This window comes from Dendronephthya gigantea, unplaced genomic scaffold (assembly GCF_004324835.1).
Source record: "Dendronephthya gigantea isolate DGI-Jeju-01 unplaced genomic scaffold, DenGig_1.0 000047F, whole genome shotgun sequence".
NCBI lineage: Eukaryota > Metazoa > Cnidaria > Anthozoa > Malacalcyonacea > Nephtheidae > Dendronephthya > Dendronephthya gigantea.
This window is the reverse complement of record NW_021163057.1, coordinates 761,527-782,902: the sequence shown is the minus strand read 5'-3', so window position 1 is coordinate 782,902 and position 21,376 is coordinate 761,527. Positions and strand designations below refer to the sequence as shown.

General features: G+C 37.8%; 4 protein-coding genes across 4 annotated transcripts; 2 read left to right on the top strand and 2 right to left on the bottom strand.

Moving 5' to 3' along the window:
• Positions 1-1,788: 1,788 nt before the first annotated feature.
• On the bottom strand, positions 1,789-4,030 carry LOC114527807 (superoxide dismutase [Mn], mitochondrial-like). The gene is made up of 5 exons (XM_028549501.1): positions 3,829-4,030; positions 3,148-3,264; positions 2,861-2,967; positions 2,250-2,322; positions 1,789-1,940 (listed from the first exon to the last, which is right to left on the bottom strand). The coding sequence occupies exons 1-5, from the start codon at positions 3,914-3,916 to the stop codon at positions 1,789-1,791; spliced, it is 537 nt and encodes a 178-aa protein (XP_028405302.1). The 5' UTR covers positions 3,917-4,030.
• A 191-nt stretch (positions 4,031-4,221) lies between these two features.
• Positions 4,222-10,369, top strand: LOC114527783 (phytanoyl-CoA dioxygenase domain-containing protein 1-like). The gene is made up of 11 exons (XM_028549475.1): positions 4,222-4,337; positions 4,797-4,940; positions 5,427-5,502; positions 5,828-5,875; positions 6,907-6,962; positions 7,437-7,499; positions 7,775-7,796; positions 8,704-8,829; positions 9,025-9,141; positions 9,532-9,658; positions 9,867-10,369. Exons 1-11 carry the CDS (start codon positions 4,305-4,307, stop codon positions 9,913-9,915), a joined length of 861 nt encoding a protein of 286 aa, XP_028405276.1. The 5' UTR covers positions 4,222-4,304; the 3' UTR covers positions 9,916-10,369.
• A 28-nt stretch (positions 10,370-10,397) lies between these two features.
• LOC114527784 (protein YAE1 homolog) lies at positions 10,398-12,161 on the bottom strand. Its single transcript, XM_028549476.1, has 3 exons — positions 11,990-12,161; positions 11,145-11,266; positions 10,398-10,757 (listed from the first exon to the last, which is right to left on the bottom strand). Exons 1-3 carry the CDS (start codon positions 12,089-12,091, stop codon positions 10,424-10,426), a joined length of 558 nt encoding a protein of 185 aa, XP_028405277.1. The 5' UTR covers positions 12,092-12,161; the 3' UTR covers positions 10,398-10,423.
• On the top strand, positions 12,146-20,898 carry LOC114527782 (cyclin-dependent kinase 12-like). Its single transcript, XM_028549474.1, has 9 exons — positions 12,146-14,231; positions 15,361-15,531; positions 16,206-16,395; positions 16,773-16,829; positions 17,226-17,327; positions 18,040-18,117; positions 18,266-18,382; positions 18,791-18,922; positions 19,308-20,898. The coding sequence occupies exons 1-9, from the start codon at positions 12,323-12,325 to the stop codon at positions 19,816-19,818; spliced, it is 3,267 nt and encodes a 1,088-aa protein (XP_028405275.1). The 5' UTR covers positions 12,146-12,322; the 3' UTR covers positions 19,819-20,898.
• The last annotated feature ends 478 nt before the right edge of the window (positions 20,899-21,376 follow it).

The following is a 21,376-nucleotide window of genomic DNA, read 5'->3' as shown; positions in this document are numbered from 1 at the left end:
AAAGCCTGTACCATAGTTATAAATAGTTGTAAATATTTATAAGTAGAGTAACGGCCTCTTGAAAGCTGTAGTAATAATAATAATAATGTTGTATAATAATAATATATGCATTATCAGTGATTATCATTGTTCATTTCTTCAGACGTTCAATGTTTAATATGGAAGCTAACGCGATTTATACGAGAGATTTGTCTGTAGGTCATTCGTCTGTGTATATATAAACACAAGACAAACTATATATACGAACTATGTGGACGAATATTGTCAAACGAAACAGAATCGTGCATTTAGAAAGGCACTAAGAGATGTTCAGCAATTAACTAAGGTATGGTGCAGTTATAGGCGCGATCAACAAATTATTTTGACCATGCAAACACGTTCTAATTACGTTATCGTCTTGGCTGAAGAAATTCTAATGCAAATATCCCTGTAAGATACGTACGGGGCATCATGATAGTCATAGTCCGACTTTATCGCTCAAGTATTTCAGCCCATTTATATACACTACACTCAATTTATCAGCACGGCTAAAATTTGTACCCGTACCCAGTTTTATATATATCACTGTTCAGGCCAGACTAGTCCCTAGTCCTCCTTAGCGCGCCTTGCATTCCTGTGATGTCACCGGTTTGAACCATTGAACTCAAAAGAAATTTTGAGTGAACTTTTGAGTTCACTGGTTTGAACGCGCGAGAGAGGACTAGCCAGTGAACTCAAATAAACTGGAACGCTCACTTTGTCGGAAGTTTAAAGCCAAGATGGCGGAAACTGAAGCCTTTCTTGTAGGAATGTAGGTAAAGTGTGTAGGTACGATCCAGGCCTCCGGCGGGGAAATTTCGTAGGTAAAATGGCGGCAATTATGATTTTCCCAGTGAACTCAAATAAGACCAAAACGCAAACGCTCACTCTCTGACTTTCCCTCATGAATGAGCGAAGCCAAGATGGCAGATCATGATTCATGAAGCCTTTCTTGTAGGTATGATCCAGTCCTCTGGCGCGGAAATTTCAAAGGAAAATCATAATTGCCGCCATTTTACCTACGAAATTTCCATCTTGAATGAGTCAACTTGAATTCTATGCACAGAATATGTAGTTGTAAACAGTATCTTTGTATGAAAGTCAAAAACATTTAGTATTTTAGTTCGCTTGTTAAATAAAACGATAAACTTGCTTTCTACTGATTTTGAACTTATTCACCGTTTAAGCTAAACGGGCTTGTCGGCTTGATACAACCGGCCCCAGGAGGACAAAACGTAGCATAAATTTTGCAAAAACGTAGATTTTGGCCTTGGGCAAAATACAGAAATGTTTACTAGTGTGAGAATCTTTGCTTCGTTAACTGCTTTTGATCGCTATATAAACTTTCACTGCTCGCACAACGCCGGATCATTTTTACTGAAGCAAGGAAGCATCTGGCAGACAACTTGTAATGATTATGACGTCCGTGCAATGGGTCTATATGCTTAAGCTTAAGAAATGTACAGTCAATTTTTCGCTGAGGAATGTTAGTGTGGAAAAGAGTACTGAGGTTGCGGGTTGCCTCGTAGCTAGCCTGACAATTTAGTCCCGCTGTTGCTAACGTAAATAAAAAATAAATATACTTAAAAACACATCTTTGGAAATTTGTGTTTAATGTAACGTACGTACGCAAGAATATGACTTTCTTATTAAAAAAATTAATTGCATATATCGACTTTATTTTTTCACCATGAGTGCTACAATGAAAGTATATCAATGGTATATCAACCAAGCATGGTGTATCTAGCTACAGTCACATCATACGAAAGGTTATGCCTTTCCCACGGCTTGCTGATATCTTTCATTGACGTCTTCCCAGTTTGCAACATTGTAGATAGAGTTGACATAAGTAGGTCTTACGTTCTTGTATTGTAGGTAGTACGCATGCTCCCAGACATCAATGCCGAACAATGGTACAAGACCTGGTGAAGAGGGAACAGGTACAGATTGAATATTTTGTTTGAACCAGACACTTTTCAGTGACAATTAAAGACTCATTAGACCATGGGTTTCTGTATAGCCTGAAGTCAGGTCAATATCAATTTGTGTTGATATTTACGATGTTGGTACTTTTATGGGTTTTATCCTGAGTTAACTGCAAATGGTTTTCAAGTTGCCAAGACTATACCACAGGTATGCTACAGCCAGTACATGGACGAACCAAATATTGCAGCACAACATTAGAATAATCAATGTACAGGTAGTAAGGCAGCCATGTTAACATAACTCACCAGTTGTGGCTTCCAGTGGATCTTGGTTAGCACAAGTAACAACTTTTAATCTTTGACAAGTTTTACAATATCCCTAATAATGGATACAGTGTAATGACCTGAACACATATTAGGACCACAACCTTCCTCGCCGAAGAAATATAAACTATCGAATTCAAGTCTATATACCCATATATATACCAGGGGAGTAGCCAAGGGGGACAAGGGGGGGGCCCCCAATGGTCTTTAAAACTGTTCTCATGAAATGTTTAAATCCAGCGGAATATGAGGAGGGGGGATCAAGTTAGGTAAGCAACGAGTAATCAGTAAATCTAAAGATATTTTCACGTGTATTGTTCGTTGTTCTTATGTAATAATGACAGAATTTTGCTATTTGTAACCTTACGATTACTTTTAAAAGCTCGTATCAGAATCCAGGAAATGGCGTTTCCAAGCCTTAGAAATCCAAATTTTTCCCCTAGGAGTTTGTGGCTTCCCCACTCACTGGTCGCCCCCCCCCAAATTTTCTACCCTGGCTACGCCACTGATATATACCCACACAGGACTAGAGCATAATTTATATGCATATATTAATCAGAATGTAGTGTAACCAACATTATTACAACACTCACCAACCAGCCCCATCCAGATCCTTGCACACCAACAGAAGCTGCATTTAATTTTTCTTTCATCTCATTGAATGAACCAAAGTCTCTCTTGATTGCTTCCATGAGATCACCTGGCAAATATAGGTAAAAACTCCCAAAAATCCTAGTTATCTTAGGTACTGTTGTATATTCGTCTGGATTTTTTAAAAGGATAAAGGGTCACTTGTAAAGCATTATTCTATTTCATAACCTGTGTTTCTGTGACAATCCATGTTAATATGCAGACAATTCACATATGCAAAATATTTTACCCTGTGGCTCTCCTCCACCATTAGGGGAGAGATTCTTCCAGAATATTGTATGATTGATATGACCACCACCATTGAACTTCAAGGCAGGTTGAAGTGCTAGACAAGCAGTTAAATCACCTGGAAGGAGGTATAATCTGTTTTGAGATAAATAACCTCTAGGATATACAATATTTATATTTCCATTGCATTGCCCATCCATTTTTGGAATTTTGGTACCTAGTGATTATAATGTTAAAACAGTTATTCTGCGAACTCGAGTCATGTATGAGCTGTCGCCCTTTCGGTGCATTTTGGTGTGCTATTATCAACTAAAGCTTGGATTTCTATTTCATTTTGTTTACTTTCTCTACTAGACAGATATGAGCTAATATCTGTCTAGTAGCCAACCAATGAAATTGCAGCATACCTCATATCTGGCGCTTGTGTATATAATAAGTGCTATTATTATTATATATATTACTTATATATATATTATAAAACTGTCTTTTATAACTAAATTCAAAACAATGATTATTGCTTTAGTAATTAGTAACATTTATTTAGAGAAGCAATCGAGAGAAGCGACTATTACTTTACAGTTTAAAATGCACACAGACTACACCCCCTGGAAATCACCTACACCACACCACATAATTTATATGTAGACATGTGAACTGAAGAAAAGTGGTAATTAGCTATTACCCTTAGCTTGTGCCTCAGCATACTTTTCTTCAGCAATGTTAAGATTATTCACGTAGGTAGCGTGATGTTTAGAATGGTGGATTTCCATTATTTCAGCAGATATATGCGGTTCCAGTGCACCATAGTCGTAATCTAAGGATGGTAATGTATGCTTAGATCTTGCACGTGCAGGAACAAAATCAGCTGCTAGTGTTCGTCTTGACACAGCCGAAACAGTCTTTATAACTCGAGACAACATTTCTTTCAACTTTCTTGTTTGTATTGTAACAGCGAAAAAAACATGCAATTATATACGTCTGCTGTATAGGAGAATTAGGTCACAACCTGCGAACCTCGGGACACGCTTACATGAAGTTTTCTAACAATTTGAACGAAAACAATAAAATATAAAAAAATTGAATGTTGCAATTTTTGTTCTTGAATTTTAATTGTACAAATTCTTTAGCATCGCGTTAAGAACTGTTGTTTGGAAGAGAATGGAACCATTAAATAACGATCAACTGAAAAAGGTATGCATAATTTTAGAATTTATTGCCATAAATTTTGGAAGATTTGTCCAGCATTATCATTATATGGGTATGTACGCTCACACGATCGCAAGGCGACAACTCATCGGGAGAATCCTGTTGCAGCTTTTATGTCACAAATCGGACGCCCGACAAGATGATCCCTTAGATTACCCGATGAAATTTGTTCCTGCCCCGGGACAGATGATTAAATTTTGTGCAAATTATATGTTGTTGGACTATTTTGTAAAATATTACGCTTATACGACGTGCAAGGTACGTGTCACAGGACACGCATTGCCTAAGTGGGATGCATGGAGTATCTGAATACTTATATATCATAATCTTTATGTCCAGTCTGAACAAGTAATATTCTGATTACTTCTGATAACCTAATATATATGATCTTATTATGCTATTCATACATCAATATCATAGTGTCATTGGTTATTATATTTGCAGTTTCATGATGATGGTTACTTGATTGTTGATAATGCTTTCAGCGTTGAAGAGTGTCAAGCCTTAAGGAATGAATGTTTGAAAATAGTTGATGACTTTGATATTTCACAACATCCAAAAACCATTTTTAAGACAGGAATAACCCAGGTGGGTTAGATACAGTACTTATTGGTGATACACATTTGGGAATTGGGGTATCAGAGCTGCTATCCCTTCAAATAACCTTGTGCATGTAACTTTACCCTAGCAGGGACACACAATTTAAAAGGCTTGATTTTAAATTCAAAATACCTTAATAACAATGCAATTGGTCATGGGTTTCTAAAGAATATTTCGAAATAAAAATCTATAGCAATGTGATTACAATCTTAAATCTTAAGCTGTAGTAATTTATGCTGCCTAACTCTGAATCTGCCACTGAGCACAACAATATAATCCATATTATATAAGTTTGCAATGCCTTGAATGATTGTCCCTCATAACTCTATGTCATTTACTATGGCAGTTTATCTTGTTAGGATAGGTCAGTTCATATGATATCTATATCTAGAATGATTGACGTCGCCTTTTTCCGGTGTCTATATTATTTACTTTGACTTTGTTACTTTTTTACTCTCTGTCATGTGTTTTTAGAAAAATGATGAATACTTTATGACAAGCTCTGACAAGATTAGGTTTTTCTTTGAACAAAACGCTTTTGACGAGAATGGTAGGCACGCTTTATTTTCGTCACTCGTTAAAGTACTATACGGGCTGAAGTTACCGTTCAAACAACTTCGCATAAAATGTAGCATAACAACGGCCTAAAATAGACAAAAATAATACTTCTCTTTTATCAATTGTGGTGCAAAAACTATTTTGATACATCAAAATCCCTTGTATTAAAATCCCTTGTATTATTGTCTATTTGTTGCTTGAAAACGCTGCCAGGCTGCTCACTGCCACTGCGTGGATATATTCAACGTTAAAACTTGCTCTTTCAGAATTCAGGGCAGAATTAATATCACTTGTAACAGTGTAATAATTTATTTTAGGTAAGCTTCGCGTTGAAAAACATCTCTCATTGAATAAAATCGCGCACGGTAAGAAAGACCACGCCTATTGCCCCCTTTATAGTATTACTATAATATCCATCATTTATAGACCTTGAGTGAGGGGGATTCGGCGAAATATTTCCCGAAACATTAAACATATCATTACTCAGGGAAATATTTTGTCCCCAAATCCCCCGAGCGGAGGGTCTATAAATGATATATTATACCGAAAAAGTATTGTATAAGAGGCAAAGTTGGCAAACATACTTACATGCGGCACAAAGGTCAAAGGTTCGCCGGATAATTATTTCTATATTCTATAAATCGGTAAAAGTACTCGAAGAAGGCGTACAAAAATTACCGTATAACGTATTTTAACATTAGTCAACTTTTTCGTGTTTTCTCTTTGTCTTTCGTGGAGAATACGGTTAATTTTCTCGTTAGAATCGTTAATTTCTTGATTTCAAAGTGCGTGCAGTCCTCGCGAGACGTCGCGTGAGATAAATCCGATCCATTGATAAATCTAATACCACAGTGTGATAAATTTTATGTCACACCCTTGCTCGGAAATAGGGGACTGGGATGCGATACCGCGAAAAATCTCCTCGTCACTTGGTACATATAATATTTTTCGATTGGACAATTTGAATTTGAGGTATATAATAAACTTGCATATATCATCTTAAAATTGCATTCATGTGAGATCTAGCTATGTTTTCTTTCATACATAACACCTGACGCCAAACGCCGGTAGCTGGCCTATATAGTATCTTCCCAAACCGCTTGACTGAATCTCAGTGCATTTCTCTTTCAAAATCCCATTTCCGAAGTTATCGGAAAAACAGTCAAAATATAAGGCAGCAATATTGGCAACAATCACAAATCTGAACGGGTTCATCAATAGCCGAGACTTATGAGACTTAGAAAAAATGTCATAATTTGCTTCTACGAACGCATCAAGTTAACAATAGATTACATTGCCCGCTTCGTTTTAATGTTTTACATGGATTTTGGTGCAGGAACTACATCCAAACTAATTATATAAGCTATGGGTTTATCATTGATTTTTTGTTTTAAAGCTCTCCATGCACTCAATCCAGAATTTAAGAAAATTACGTTTGACCAGCGAATACAGGTAAATGCGAGATTACTGATATATATCTCTACCACTTTTCTTTTCTAAACCTGGGATTTTAAATGCCCTATATATAAGCATACTGGGAGCACGATCTAATCAGTTTAGAATTATATATTGATCCATCTCTCATATATGGAGACATGCATGTGTAAGGCCTTACAGTCACACCGGCGAATAGGTTTCAACGAAACTTGTTATATATGTGTGGCTTTGTGAATAAAAGAACCTGAGTATACTTTGCTAGCTATAGTCCAGAAAACGTCGTAAAGAAAAGTAAGGAAGTACATTTTCATCGCTACTACTACTAGTTGTCACTCTGGTCTGTTTCAGGGAATTGCGTTGCATGCATGCATGCATGTTGCAGAGAAATTTGCGACGCGAAACATGGCCATGAGCCTTAAGTGGATTACATAAACTCATATACTCTTATAAGTGAAAACGTTTGAACATTATGGCTATTTTTTTTATCAGGAAACTGTTAGGTCTCTGGGTTTCAAACAGCCAGCTATTAGCCAGAGTATGTTTATTTTCAAGGTAGGTTTAGCTACATATTAAACACCAATCTGTAGAATCATTAAGAATGATATTATTACAGGTTTATGTTATTGTCGACGACCATGTTCGATTTGGAGTTAGAAGAATATAATATATACGGGAAAAAACCACTTCAACGAGTTAATTTTGAAGATTTTCTGCAATTTATGTTTGCCTGACTATAGCCTAGGGTTTCCGCTTTATTGGAAAAGTGAAGTGTTTTAATTTTGACAAATTTTGAAAAATTCTGATTTACCCGCTTTTTTCTTTAACAGCAACCAAGAATTGGAGGCGAAGGTATATTAATTGTTTTAATTGCATGTCCATTCACATGGTCAATGTACCATGCATAGTATACGATTTCTTATACTATATACACGCATATACTTCAAGTGTGGCCATGCAGTACTAGTGTTTTATAGTTGCCGTTCGTTCTTATACTTTTGATAACAGAAATTAACTCGGTGGGCTCTAACTATAGGAACTCTCATTTAAAGAACTCTGTACTGTAATTAAGAAACTTCGTGACTTGGCGCTATCACGGAATCACCAAATACCTTGCACGTGATAGAGGTCGTACGATTCTACCAATTAACAACATCGTTTACTTATTCTTCTTTTCCCCCACTTTATTTCACCTTTACAAGTAATTTGCGTCTTGCTTCTCTCTCCGTCCTGACCAACGCCGCATTCACGAACTACTCCGCATACGAAATTTTTTTTCCAGCAATCACAGCAATGGGTGGTGCGTCCTTGCATGTTGAACGCAATCGTCGTAAATTACTTGCACACTCATTGTCACGTCACTAATTACATTCAAACTTTATATAACTACGCGCGCGGTAATTGTCGCGTCATTAATTTGCCAGTTTGATTAATGATTATTAATTTGTCCCATCATTAATTTGAATGTTTGTTGCATCACTTCTCTCCAGTGCAAATATCCTGGAAGAGAGGTTGGTTTTTCCACCTTGCCCTTGGCGATGATATATAATTTGAAGGTGAACAATAAAAAATTAGCGGGGCCCACGCATGGCGAACTAATAATATGTGAGATATATATTTCATATTTCAAGAAATGTAACAGCTCAAATTGTAAGCAAAGCGAAAATGTTTACATTAACACTGGGTATCATCTTTGAGCAACTCCGCTCAAGGCATGCAATGGAAAGTTTAAACGATACATTTGCTTCTTTGTCTGAAGTTACTCCTCATCAAGATGCGACGTTTCTTTACACAACTCCTGTAAATTTGATTGGGATATGGATCGCTCTCGAAGACTGTACCGTGGACAATGGTTGCCTATGGTTCTTACCTAAATCACATAAAGGTATGTCATTGGATATTTTATGCACCTTCACTTTGTGTGCCATATTGCAGTATCTATGAAGTACCTTTGTTTAGTTTTTGGAAAATAACCATATGAATATAACGAAGACCTTTACAGACACTCTAAAGATTTTGATCTACCGTTTGGTCACAAACCTAACATATATAACTGTAGTACTTGTTATTATTTATACAGATGGTGTTACACAGCGTTTTGTTCGAGAGCCAACGGTATCAGAATATGCAATGTCTTTAAAGGGTCCGCCTATTGACTTTGACATGAGCATGTTTGTTCCAGCCGAAGTTAAGGCAGGTATTGACGATTAGATTAGTTGTTTTGAATGTTTTTTACAAACGTGAAGAGCTCACAAACAGCGCAGTCATCCCCTGTTCTATATGTCATTGCATTACTGCATGCCTATATATACAAGTATGTGTGTACATCTATATGGAAAGCAGGAACACTTACCACGTCCACACCGAGAGGCAATTTCATCAAATCTTGGCATGATTCTTGACTAAAGGTTAAAATCGAAAAAATTCCATAGAAGTGATATCTCTTATAGAAATTACCTTTCCCTCAATACCCACTATCTTCATCATTTCGTGCTTTTCGAGAGCTTTTCGGGTATACCTATCTATAAAATGGTATAGAAACTAGCTAACATGCAATTTATTCGAGCATTGCCATCATATACTGCAGGTGCAATGGTGATCATTCATGGACAAGTGATACATTACAGTGCACCGAACATATCGGACAGATCAAGAAATATTTACACGTTCCATGTGCACGAACAGGAAAACACCGAATGGAGCAAGGAAAATTGGTGAGAATTTCGCATAGAAATGTGTAAAACGCCTAGTATATAAACAACCTGGATATCCTAAACCTAAAGAGCCTCTCCGGAACTTTTGTAAAGAAGTTCAACTGAATGGACTTTTAAGGATAGACAGCCTATACTCGCAATTGAGCTTTCAAACCTCATCTTCCCTTTCTACTTATTTCATGAGGTGATGTTTCTTTCATTTGTTTAGGATGCAACCAACAGAAAGCTTGCCATTCACGCCACTCTATTCCCAATAACACAAATGAAACACGAATAGCAAAATACCTCATTTTTTTATTTTGTAATTATAACTTTAGATTAGGTATACTATACACGCTTTGCTTTGTGCTTCAGGTGCTGTTCACATAAACACGAGGCCAGCCTAAACAACAGGGTCTGATTTAAGTACTGAGAATCTTTCTTACAGAATAATTTATTCAGAACAACGTATTTTGTTGATTCATTTAAGATTTGATCGAGACCAAGTAACTACTGTATTTTAAGAAATTACAGTTTCTGATTGGCTAATAGCTATGAGTGAAATCGTCATGTCCAACGAATGACGTAAGAACGCGTTATATAAGTTCATAAGTTTATCAACTTTTTTTATGCCCGCTATACGTCATGACTTGTGATAAATCCCAGGAGGTCTTATGAGGTAGGCACTGTCTTATAATTTTGAGAACGACATGAACCAGACAAGTAGGTTTTCGTTCCTAGATATCGTACTCTTCTCCAGTCTCACTCCGAGGAATGCACGTACTATTAACTGACATATGATGTAATGCCCACGGCATCAGGATCTAAACTCAGTTCATTGCACAACTGTTTATACTGGATAAATAATTGTTTAAATTCTGGTGTGTCCACTACTGTTGTCGGACAATCATTTCCATCAGCACCACTGTGACCTTTGACACCCATTTTCGAGTCTCTGACGTTCTCCGAAGGCGGGGATCGTGAAGTATCTCGTGTCGTCTTCGAAATATTTTCTTCAATCTTGTCAAGTTGGGATAATAAATTTTTGAGTCTGTCTTCGTAATTATCCTTTTCACAATTCTGACCCTTGTTATGTAAGGAAACGTACGATAAGACGGCGCTAAATGTAAAATATGTTTGTCAAAATTTGAAAAAAGCTAGCGGCATCACAGAGGAGGCAGCATTCAGGCGTGCTGGAACTAGGGCTCTAAAAAGGTTTGCTAAATGTCTGCAACTTCGTTCCCAGTATTGTGTTTTCTCTTTTGCAGATGATATTGCACTGGTGGTTGAAATAGTATTCAAACGAAATTCGTGATTTTATTTTATGTACATTAATCATTGCAATGTACATCCTTACTTCTAAGTCAGAAACAATTAAAAAAAAGTGCAACAGCTTTGGGCCATCAGACAGAATCAAACATGCAAGTGTTATGCAAGTATATTCCTCTTAGATTAGTGGAGATAAAAGATTATTCCTATTTGAGCATGAGACAGTGAGCTAATATACCTCAGCACTCCCCTAACTTTGCCAAAATGGTGTGCAATAAAGAACGCATCCCTGTAGCCCCAATTAAAACCATCTTGTAGAGTAACCTGTGTGCCAGCCATAATCCCTTCCCTTATACCTGCCTGCAAGTAAAAAAATTCAATTCAGAATAGTATTGAATAGCATAATTATTCTGAAAGCTTTACAGTAGGGTGAAATAAAAGTTCATTGTTGTTTTTCTAGAGCTTACAGTATGTACATGTGATGTATACTTTGTGTATGTGACATGGTATATATCTATAAATATGAATGGTTGTCTCTGCTCATGTGTGGCCAACTTGATTTCATGCACTCTACTTGGACTTTACATTAGTAACTTTGAGAATTTGGGATAAAGTAATTTTCGAATAATGTTCTGTAATTGCATATGCCCTGCCATATGCCAGACTTGCTATCACAGAGTTCGTAATTTTTACTGTCAAAGTTTTGGTGATCCCCATTGCACCCCAAAATAGAGAGTACCTCAACTCGACAGGTGATCATTGGATTAGAGGATGTTCCCTTAGACCCTTACAAGTGACCAGTCCTATTCAAATACTCGTTCCTATGTTTTGAAAAATTTGTTGAATTTTTGAGAGGTATATCGAGCATTAGCTGTAAATTATTTTAGATTTAGGATTTTCGAATAGAAAATTTCAACTGTTATCACAGAAATTGTGACAGTGTAAACCGGCTGGCTGCAGACACGCTCACCACGCTCCCCCCTGAAATTATTATAAACAAAGCATTAAACTGCCTAATTTTTGCTGTCCAGGCATGTCAAATGTAATTTTTGTAAACGTCTTCAAATAGTCAACATTGCTAACTTTAAAATGAGAATCTCGTAGCTTCTTTAAGTCATTTTCTGCCACATGTTTCTCGTCCGTAACAATCTCTTCGTCTTCGAATTCCGCTTCTTGGGCGGCCATAACTGCCTTCTTGAGTGGGGCGCATGCTCAGTCTCGTGCCTTGATACTGGCAAGATGGCGGTCTTGTCGAAGTATGATAAGGCTGGTGTACAATCTCTATGCATCCGCCTTTACGCTTGCATCAAACACTGCATGAATTTTAGATAATAAAACTTGGATTTTTTTTCTATATATTTCGGTCTTACATGAGCACGAACGAGCGCGATAAGCTCTTAAAACATTAGGCAAAACATGCCAAGTAATAATACACATCCTCGAAGCACGACTTCGAATCCCGCCCGTGAAAAGACGAAGAAGGCCAAGAAAAAGGCCAAAGAAAAGACAAAAAAATCTTCGAAAATTGAAGCCCCCAAGGTTACTAAGAACGATGTCGTCCCAAAAATTAAAATTGCTGCCTTGCAAGAGTACGAGGATATATCGCCAGTTACCGGCGAAGAAAGTGAATCAGAACCTGAACGTCCGACTGTGATTATGCAACGTTCTCCTTCGCCGATAGCACCAGTCATCCCAAAGAAAACCCGTGGCGAAAAGAAGAAAAAGAAAAAGGCCAAAGGAGTACCAAAGGTGAAGAGTGGTAAACACAAACCAGTGAAGAGGAAACGTTCACCATCGCCTGTTAAACAACAACTGTCTGTCAGCGAATCTGTACATTCACCGATTTCACCAGCAGTTGATAAGGAGAATTATAAAGATATGAGTCCAGTAAGAGCTGTAAATCAGAGCAAACGTCATGTCAAAGAAGCAAAAGCTTATTCAAGCCAGAATGATGTTGAACCAGTTAAAAAGAAAAGTAAGCTTCATAAAAAGCAAAAATCGAGTAAGACTGAGTCACCTGTACTGCCACGAGCATATCAACCAAAAGATATGAATAGTCCAAGTCCCTATAGATCACCAGAACAGACACGCTCACTAACGCCAGACAGACAGATGTCATATAGACGATCTAGATCACCATACCGAAGGAAAAGCCCTTCATTAAATAGATCTGGAAGGAGATATCATCATTCACCATCAAGGTCACCCTATAGAATGTTAAATAGACCATATATTTCACCTTACAGATCACCATTTAGGTCGCCACCTTATAGGTCACCACCCTACAGGTCACCGTATAGGTCTCCTCCTGGTTACAGATCCCCATATTATAATTCACCATACAGATCGCCACCTGGCTACTGGTCACCAAAGCGATCCCCAGGCTATCAGAGAAAAGGACGGGTAGTTCATTCCGGACAAAGATACTCACGGTCAAGAAGCCCATCTCCACGTAAAATGATCAGGTCTGCTGTTAAAGCTATGAAGTCTAAGCCAGAGGTAAAACATGCAACAAAGTCACATCGGCATTCGGAATCCGAGTCGGATAACAAACATGTGTCACGGAAGAACTCTACATCTCATAAAAAGCATGAAACATTGTATCGGAAGTCTCCGGTGCGGAAAAAAGCTGAAGATAGTGGGTATAGGGATAAAGACCGAGATAAAGATGATGGTAATAAAAGTAAATGTCATTCAAGTGCCAGCAGCTCTAGTAGCTCAATGAGTAAGAAAAAAGACTTAATTAAAGTTGATGTAAAAGCTGAATTTGTGGAAACTATGTCTCCTATAACCCCACCTGTGAAGGTCTCTACACCTCAACTGCCACCACCACTAGCTGACACAGATGCTAAAGTGTCATTACCTAATGAGGAGCCTAAACCACCATTGCCTAATGAAACTGATACAGCCCCTTTACCTGTTGAAGAGGCCAAAGTGCCACTACCTGATAAAGAAATAACTATGGAGAGTGTTCCAATGCCACCTTTACCTGATACAGAGCCACCCCCACTTCCCCCAGATGATGACACACCTGCCCAACCAGCACTCCCCCCATTACCTTTGCCTCCTGTTCTTCCCAACCTACCAGATGAGTCTCCAGGCTCAGAGTTGTCAGATGCATCTGATGTAACTAAGGAACAAGGTGAGGTGTCCTTAGACTCTAAACCCACAACACCATCTGTCATGTCAACTCCTGGGAAATCTGAAGACGAATCAGATGAGGAGGGTGAATGGGGGGAGAGATGTGTGGATATGTTTGATATTATTGCTATTGTTGGTGAAGGAACATTTGGACAAGTATATAAAGCGAAGGAAAAAGAGACAGGTACATGTCATTTAATCTCTTATCATTGAGTATTTTTTTCTATTATATTACTACATATGTATTACATTCACATCACATGTATGTAGAATGTATGTTACAGATACTAATTAATGCACTAGGCAATGGCTCCTAAACAGGCAGGTATACACAGGGACATTTGACATTTTTCCTGGTAGCTGGTCCATAAGAAAAGGACTATTGGCACTAAAAATTTGCAAATGTTGCTGTGTATGCCTGCCTAGTGATCAAGGCTAATATTCGTTGATGCATAAGTAAGGTGTGTTATTCTGTTGTATTATTCAGTTACTCTACATTGTGTTCAAATTCCATGTTGGATTTTCTACCTTTAAATTTGTGGTTCAGTTCCCTACATGATGAATAATTTCCAGTCAAAACAGCAATTTTCATTGCATAGTATGTTGACTCATTAACTCTCTTTCTGATGGGGAACTGGCACAACTTGTGACTGGCCAATGACAACATTTTCTCCTGCTGCGATGCACGGATGCTTTTGACGATTTATTTTACTACCACCACTGTCAATGAAAGTAGACCAATCCATGTATGATCAATTTTAGTACCACTACATGTTGTTTTATGCAATTCGAAATTTTTTTATTACTTTCTGAAATTGTAATTTGTGTTGGTCACTGATGGTCAAGATAAGATTATGGTAAAAACATATGTACACCCTATCTGTACACCCTATTACCATTTTATCCTCAAAAATTGAAGATGATTGTAGTCTATCACTTACAAAATAGTTATCTCAGTTATTAATTAGCGGACGTACTTGATCCAAAACATTTAGCTACATATCAAAATGAAATTAATGATAATTTTTATTCAGTAACACCATTTCAAAACTTTCAAGGCAAAAGGTATTTTAAAAATACCAAAATTAATTTTGCTTTTGAAAAACTGGCAAGTTATAGCCATACAGGTAGTTACTTTTGTATTTCCCATTGTAGTAAAGTTGAAATTTCCACACCAAAATTTTAGAGCTTCTCAATTTTTTAAAAAATACACCCTCAATACCCCCTGCCGTAATTAGACACAAAGTTGTAAAGTTCTAAAATTGTATGGTAAACACAGTTTTAAATTCGTTTCGTTAAACCTTGTTATTTAGGGGAAGTTGTGGCGCTGAAGAAAGTTCGATTAGACAATGAAAAAGAGGGTTTTCCTATCACAGCAGTGAGAGAAATCAAAATTTTACGTCAGCTGTGTCACAAAAACATCGTCAAATTACAGGAAATTGTCACGGATAAGAAGAACGCGATGGATTTCCGAAAAGATAGAGGTGAGTCTCTAGCATAGGAAAGCCTACTAAAAAGACACTCCATATTCTTTGACCTTCATCCAACAACCCCCCCCCCTGCAGAAAGTTTGCCATTCTTATGTTTGCAGTCTATTGGAGAAACTTCAAAGTCCCCAGTAAGATATTGTAAACTGCAAGAAATAGAATGTTACATTTCCAAACTCTTAAATAGCACACCAGTGGATGATTCAAGCTTAAACTTGAGATATGTCTATAAAAGGAGAATAAAATGCGACAGCCCAGCGTAAAATGAATAAAAATGCGAAATTTATGTGTTTGTTTCGTGAACAGAAAAGCAATCACTTACTCAGCCTTCTTGAGAAAAGGTTATTGTACTACGCGTATTCAACAAATGAAATCTGTACAAAATTCGCAAACACTCTGAGACAATATTTTGTTCTATTCTTTGTGCTGTTGGATTTTATTACCTCGATCAAATTTTAGTCTGCTTTCAAAAAACACATTTATATCACTCAGAAACATTACCTTTTAAACAATAACTTAAATTTACGTTAAAAAAATATATACCGAATATATTCAGTTCCAATCAGAACTATAGGGATAGTTTTCCCATACATTCGTGCCCAGATATTTCAATGCATGACCAAGCGGTTTACGATTACTGTCAACACGAGGCTTCATTCTATCTTCAACAGGGGCTTTTTATCTTGTGTTTGAATATCTTGATCACGACTTGATGGGTATACTCGAGTCTGGCTTAGTGTACTTCTCAGATGAACATATTCAGTCGTTTATGAGGCAGCTAATGGATGGTCTCAACTACTGTCACGAGCGAAACTTTTTACACCGGGACATCAAATGTTCTAATATTTTCTTAAATAACAAGTAAGCATATATTAGAATCTGTAAAGGCGGTTTTCCATTACGTCCGCTTAGCCATGCAGTACGGGCGAAGCGCCGTAAACCACCACGGCTAGAAAGCGAATGTTGAAAAAAGTAAAATTGCAAAATTTCAAAACGTTAAATTTCAAAAATATAAAATATGTATTTTTTATGCGAAGATTGTTATACCACCATTCTCGGATCATTAAAAGTGATCAAATTTGAGACCCGTGCAAGACTGTATACTTTCTACATTTTAGAACTGTTTGTCAACTTCAGTTTTACTTATTTCATTTTGCCTCCCATTAATATACTTTTCTTCAAAGATGCAAATTGTCAATTTAAGTTTCACACTTACGGTGAATTTATTTCCTCTGCAGGGGAGAGATTAAACTTGGAGACTTCGGACTGGCAAGGTTATACAACTCAGATGAAAGGTAATTTGGGAAGTTTTAAACTCGTGTGCGTTATTTGACACATGCATTCTTCAGGTTTCTCGTGGATATTTTGTGCATGCAGGGTCTGTCTGAGAACTAGGGTGTGGGGTGTATGTTTCAAAACATGTAAAGTATGATTAAGCAGATGTGGAGAGCAGAGGCCCTGGTTGTACGATCTAACTCGATAATAACGCAAGTGGAGATGAAGTTTGAATACAGTTATATACGCTTTATATCGCAGCCTAAAGTACCTCGCCAGTTCCCAGTAGTCTTCGACCTTTCCCCGGGAGGATTTGAAAGAATATATTTCCCAAAAATTCGCACTGTGTGGGGGAAATATAATAACGCGTCCATTCCGCTGGGAATTCTGACCTTCATTAAACCCTTCATTTTTAGTCGTCCATACACAAATAAAGTAATCACACTATGGTATCGTCCTCCTGAATTACTGCTTGGTGAAGAGAGATATGGCCCAGCGATTGATATTTGGAGTTGCGGGTTAGTAACAATTTGCTCGGTCAGTATTATTGCATGTTTTAATGATGCGTATGTTTTTATGGTGCATGTTTTAATGATCCGTATTATTACATGTTTTAATCCAACGAGGTTTTTAGGGTCCACCTGGTGCATGGAACACAGCATATCTATAACTGCTTCGCTACGTGCTGTTACTAAAATTTTAAAGCAGGATAAATTTGATTTTTGGAGATATCGATCTTGTTGGCTATATAAGGTCTACAGGAGTGGAAACCCTTGCGCACCCCCTAGGCCTGTTCGGTTTACTGATATACCGAAAATATCTGTATTGAATTAATATCAGTATATCAATACCAGATAATCAACTATACCATTACATGCACAGAAATTTACCATACACCAGAATTGTCGAGAACCTTTATCTTACTGTATTAAATTTCAATTCTAGGAAACATATACGCCCTTGCTGTAACATGAGAAAACTATATGTCTGTCTACTTATTCTACTCCATTTTTTTTACTCCCCCATTATCAAAAGAAACCGGTATTCCCGTAATATCTTTATATTCCTTTCAAAATGCCGATGCCGAATATTTCCAATGCCAAAGATTCCCATAGGAATGCTATAGCACCCTTCCAAATACACGTCCACCACTTGCTTATGAGAGGTTGTGTTTACAAATAAACAACGATGTTTATCGTCACGACTGCTATGACTCTTCTTTTTTTCTAGATGTATCCTTGGAGAACTTTTTATGAAGAAACCACTCTTTCAAGCTGGCGAAGAACTTGGTCAGCTTGAACTGATCAGGTACATTAATTCGTTATTTCCTGACACGTGTTACCCTACGTGAGGAGTACCATCGATCGTCTCCACTGCGGCTTTCTATATACGATGCATAACAAAGCATTCGTAAGACGAACTGAATTTCATCATTGTCCTCAATTGTTAATTTTAGTCGGATATGTGGCACTCCAACACCAGCGGTATGGCCTGACGTGATCAACCTACCTCATTTTAGCACTATAAAACCAAAGAAACAATATCGACGAAGACTTGTTGAGGAATATATAACGTAAGTTAAAAACCTTACATATATACTGTACCCATGCACACATTCTTAATAGAATATTTGCAGAATCGTGGCTAGCCTGGCTAACTAGGCCGGTTAGCATTAAGGCTTTGTTAATAATGTCAGGTGAAAGTCAAATGAAATTTCATGCACCGGACGTTTTCAGGCAGTTTTCCACGATGCGGAATTTTTCGATCCATTTTCTTTTCGATTGTCATCGCTCGAACTTACCTCAATGTCGGTCATTTGACGGGTGATTTCTTAATGTCAATTTAAACAGTGAACATGCTTGATTTCAGTGATGTATACCCTGACCAATCCATTTTGACTGGGGTGTATTGTGTGTTATACCCCCCCCCCCTGAATACACGTGTGGCCTCGACATCAAGAGCAATCATTTGATTTGTTTAGTCTTCCACCAGTTGCTCTGGACTTGTTAGATCGAATGTTGATACTCGATCCATCCAAGAGAATTACATCTGAACAGTCGCTGCAGCATGACTTCCTAAAGGATGTTGACCCCGCAAAGATTGCTCCTCCCAGGTAGGTTCAGTATGTTTATTTCTAACTGCAGGATGCTAACCGACTGTATTTGACAAGGTACATTATACATGGGATATTTTTCCATTACAACGTGCCAAATATAACCAATGTCTCCAGACTTTTACAGGATTTTGAATTCGCCCAAAAAAATATTCCGGCTTAAAAATCGGGTTACTGAATACAATGCGTTATCACCAATCTATAACAACCTTGTTCCAAGGGCCAAAATACCCATGCACTCATTCAGAATTTGATATGCGATTAACTTTCGTCGCCTCACCTATTGAAAATAATTTTGCTCATTCTCGCGTCGTGTGTATTTGATTCAGCGTCTGCACTAAAAACAGCTCATCTACGGGTACGCGTTTGTCAACTTTTTTTCCAGTTTCCCGCTTTGGCAAGACTGCCACGAGATGTGGTGTAAAAAAAGGAGGCGAAATAAGGAGGGCAAGGGTCAAGAGGAAAATTCACGCTCTTCTGGTAGTAAACAAACGAGGAAAGACTCTGCCTCTGCGAGCACAAAATCTTCTAACAACGGTGGGACGGAAGGGCAGCATGTCCCTAAAACAGACAACGGAGTCGGTGTTGAGAAAACCTCGGGTCCAGCGAACCTGACAACTGCTGCAGGTCTTAAAGATTCGCTGTCTAAAATATACGAGCAGAAAAAAATGCACAACAGTTCCCATTCCGAAGGAGCAGATGGACATAACGTAAACTCCGTTGCAAAACCAGGCAGTAATGATTTAGGAACACGAGCAGCAGACGGTGAGGACCATGTTCTACCGGCTAAAAGCGACAAAGATCGACGACAGTCCGATTCTTCTTTTATTGACTATAAACCCTACAGTGCGGAAACTGATGGGCGCACGAGGGATAAGAGTTCTGATCGCCATTGATCAACTGAGATCATAATCCTGCTAAATATTTGTCATATGGTTACACGGTACGAAAGGTAGATGCCTAAACCTCCGAATTTAAGTCCCACATACCTTCAACACAAGGTTGGGTTGAGGGCCGAGTAAGTGTCGGTTACTGCATAGATTCTTTATTGAAAAAAACTAAATGATGTTTACTTGTTAATGACTCACTTTTTGTGCGTCCCCAACGGGGGGTATCGAGCGGCGATAATGGGTGCTGGGCACTGTCCCCCTTGTACCACCCGTGGTGGGTCAAACTTTCTTCTGCAAAAATTTAGTCCCATTCTATATTCAAGTCTATGCGATAAAACTTCACCCCATATTCTTCCAAATTTCCCGATATAAGGCTCTGAGGGTGCTTAAAAATGAATACGCCAACGAGGTTTACGGTATCACAGTATCAATAATAATTAATAAAGATTCATTTATCAGGTTTTTAGAGAGAATGCACATTTAATCTCATTTGAAATTATCGTGCTTTTTCGTTATGTGGGCATGTAGCTCTTTGGCTATTTCTGTTAAAGTTGTTTTAACATATCTCGTTACTTGACTATATACAATAATGCGATCCTTCAAATGAGAGTACCGTCTTCCTACGATGACCTTTACATTGGCTTGATAGGAATAAATAATGGAAAGTATTCTAGTAAGTTTCTGTGTTCTAGTGTTTCGAAAATCTATTTGGTGTAAACTGTTTCTGTTTTTCGAAAATCTATTTGGTGTAAAATGTTTAGGAAATGTGATTTGTCCAGACACACAAACGCTGCTGTGAAGCTTTTCCGCAATCGCCATCAAACACTAGGGCTGTGCAAGGAACTCGAAGGAAGTAAAAATCCACACTGTCACATTTTAGAGGGAAAAAATATACTTCCCGTGATTTCTTCCTATCGAGCTATCTTAATTGCCAGTAACACACGAACAAAACATATTTGTAAATTTTTAAAACGGGCAAGTTTAGCAACATTTCCTTATAATGTAGTTCTAGTGAATTAATCTGCCTCGGGAGTCTCCTTGTTTGTATCTAATTTGTATGTTTATAGTGTCAAATCTGAATTATATAAAAACGAAAAGAAATTTTATATAATCGCAGGCCATTAATTACATCGTCTCTGTTCTCACTGCAACCTCGTTCCCAGGGTCTTTACTCGTGGGGAGAAAATAAACCCCCACGAGTAAAGACCCTGGGTACGAGGTTGTTTTCACTGCAGGTGTAGGTCCTTTGCCTGTATTTATCCTTTCCTAAAATTAGAAATGTTCGGGTTCGACTTCAGGTACATTTGGTTCGTGATTGGTTAATCTGCTAGTGTTGTTGTTTTTAGTTGTTTTTTCTCAAAGGTAACCGTAATGCGTTAATGGTATTAGAAGTCAAATCGGAACCTCGGTATAATATCTCCTAGAGTTAGTTGATCTCTTTATTTAACAAGCGTATGACAGTGACCATTACTCAGTGAATTGTCCCATCTTTTACTTACTATTGCTTTGAATAGTGCCACTAAAGAGCTTCTTTGCGCCTTGGCAACGGAACTGAAAATAGGCG

Coding starts and splice junctions, on each gene's coding strand:
- LOC114527783 (XM_028549475.1), top strand. CDS start 4,305: ATGGAACCATTAAATAACGATCAACTGAAAAAG. Junction 8,830..9,024: donor CTTACCTAAATCACATAAAG/GTATGTCATTGG, acceptor TTATTTATACAG/ATGGTGTTACACAGCGTTTT. Junction 9,659..9,866: donor GAATGGAGCAAGGAAAATTG/GTGAGAATTTCG, acceptor TCATTTGTTTAG/GATGCAACCAACAGAAAGCT.
- LOC114527782 (XM_028549474.1), top strand. CDS start 12,323: ATGCCAAGTAATAATACACATCCTCGAAGCACGACTTCGAATCCCGCC. Junction 18,118..18,265: donor GGTCAGCTTGAACTGATCAG/GTACATTAATTC, acceptor TGTTAATTTTAG/TCGGATATGTGGCACTCCAA. Junction 18,383..18,790: donor CTTGTTGAGGAATATATAAC/GTAAGTTAAAAA, acceptor TGATTTGTTTAG/TCTTCCACCAGTTGCTCTGG.
- LOC114527784 (XM_028549476.1), bottom strand. CDS start 12,091: ATGGCCGCCCAAGAAGCGGAATTCGAAGACGAAGAGATTGTTACGGAC. Junction 11,267..11,989: donor TACGAGATTCTCATTTTAAA/GTTAGCAATGTT, acceptor TTTTACTTGCAG/GCAGGTATAAGGGAAGGGAT. Junction 10,758..11,144: donor AAAGTTAGGGGAGTGCTGAG/GTATATTAGCTC, acceptor TTTTACATTTAG/CGCCGTCTTATCGTACGTTT.
- LOC114527807 (XM_028549501.1), bottom strand. CDS start 3,916: ATGGAAATCCACCATTCTAAACATCACGCTACCTACGTGAATAATCTT. Junction 2,323..2,860: donor GATCTGGATGGGGCTGGTTG/GTGAGTGTTGTA, acceptor ATCCATTATTAG/GGATATTGTAAAACTTGTCA. Junction 1,941..2,249: donor TCCACTGGAAGCCACAACTG/GTGAGTTATGTT, acceptor CCTCTTCACCAG/GTCTTGTACCATTGTTCGGC.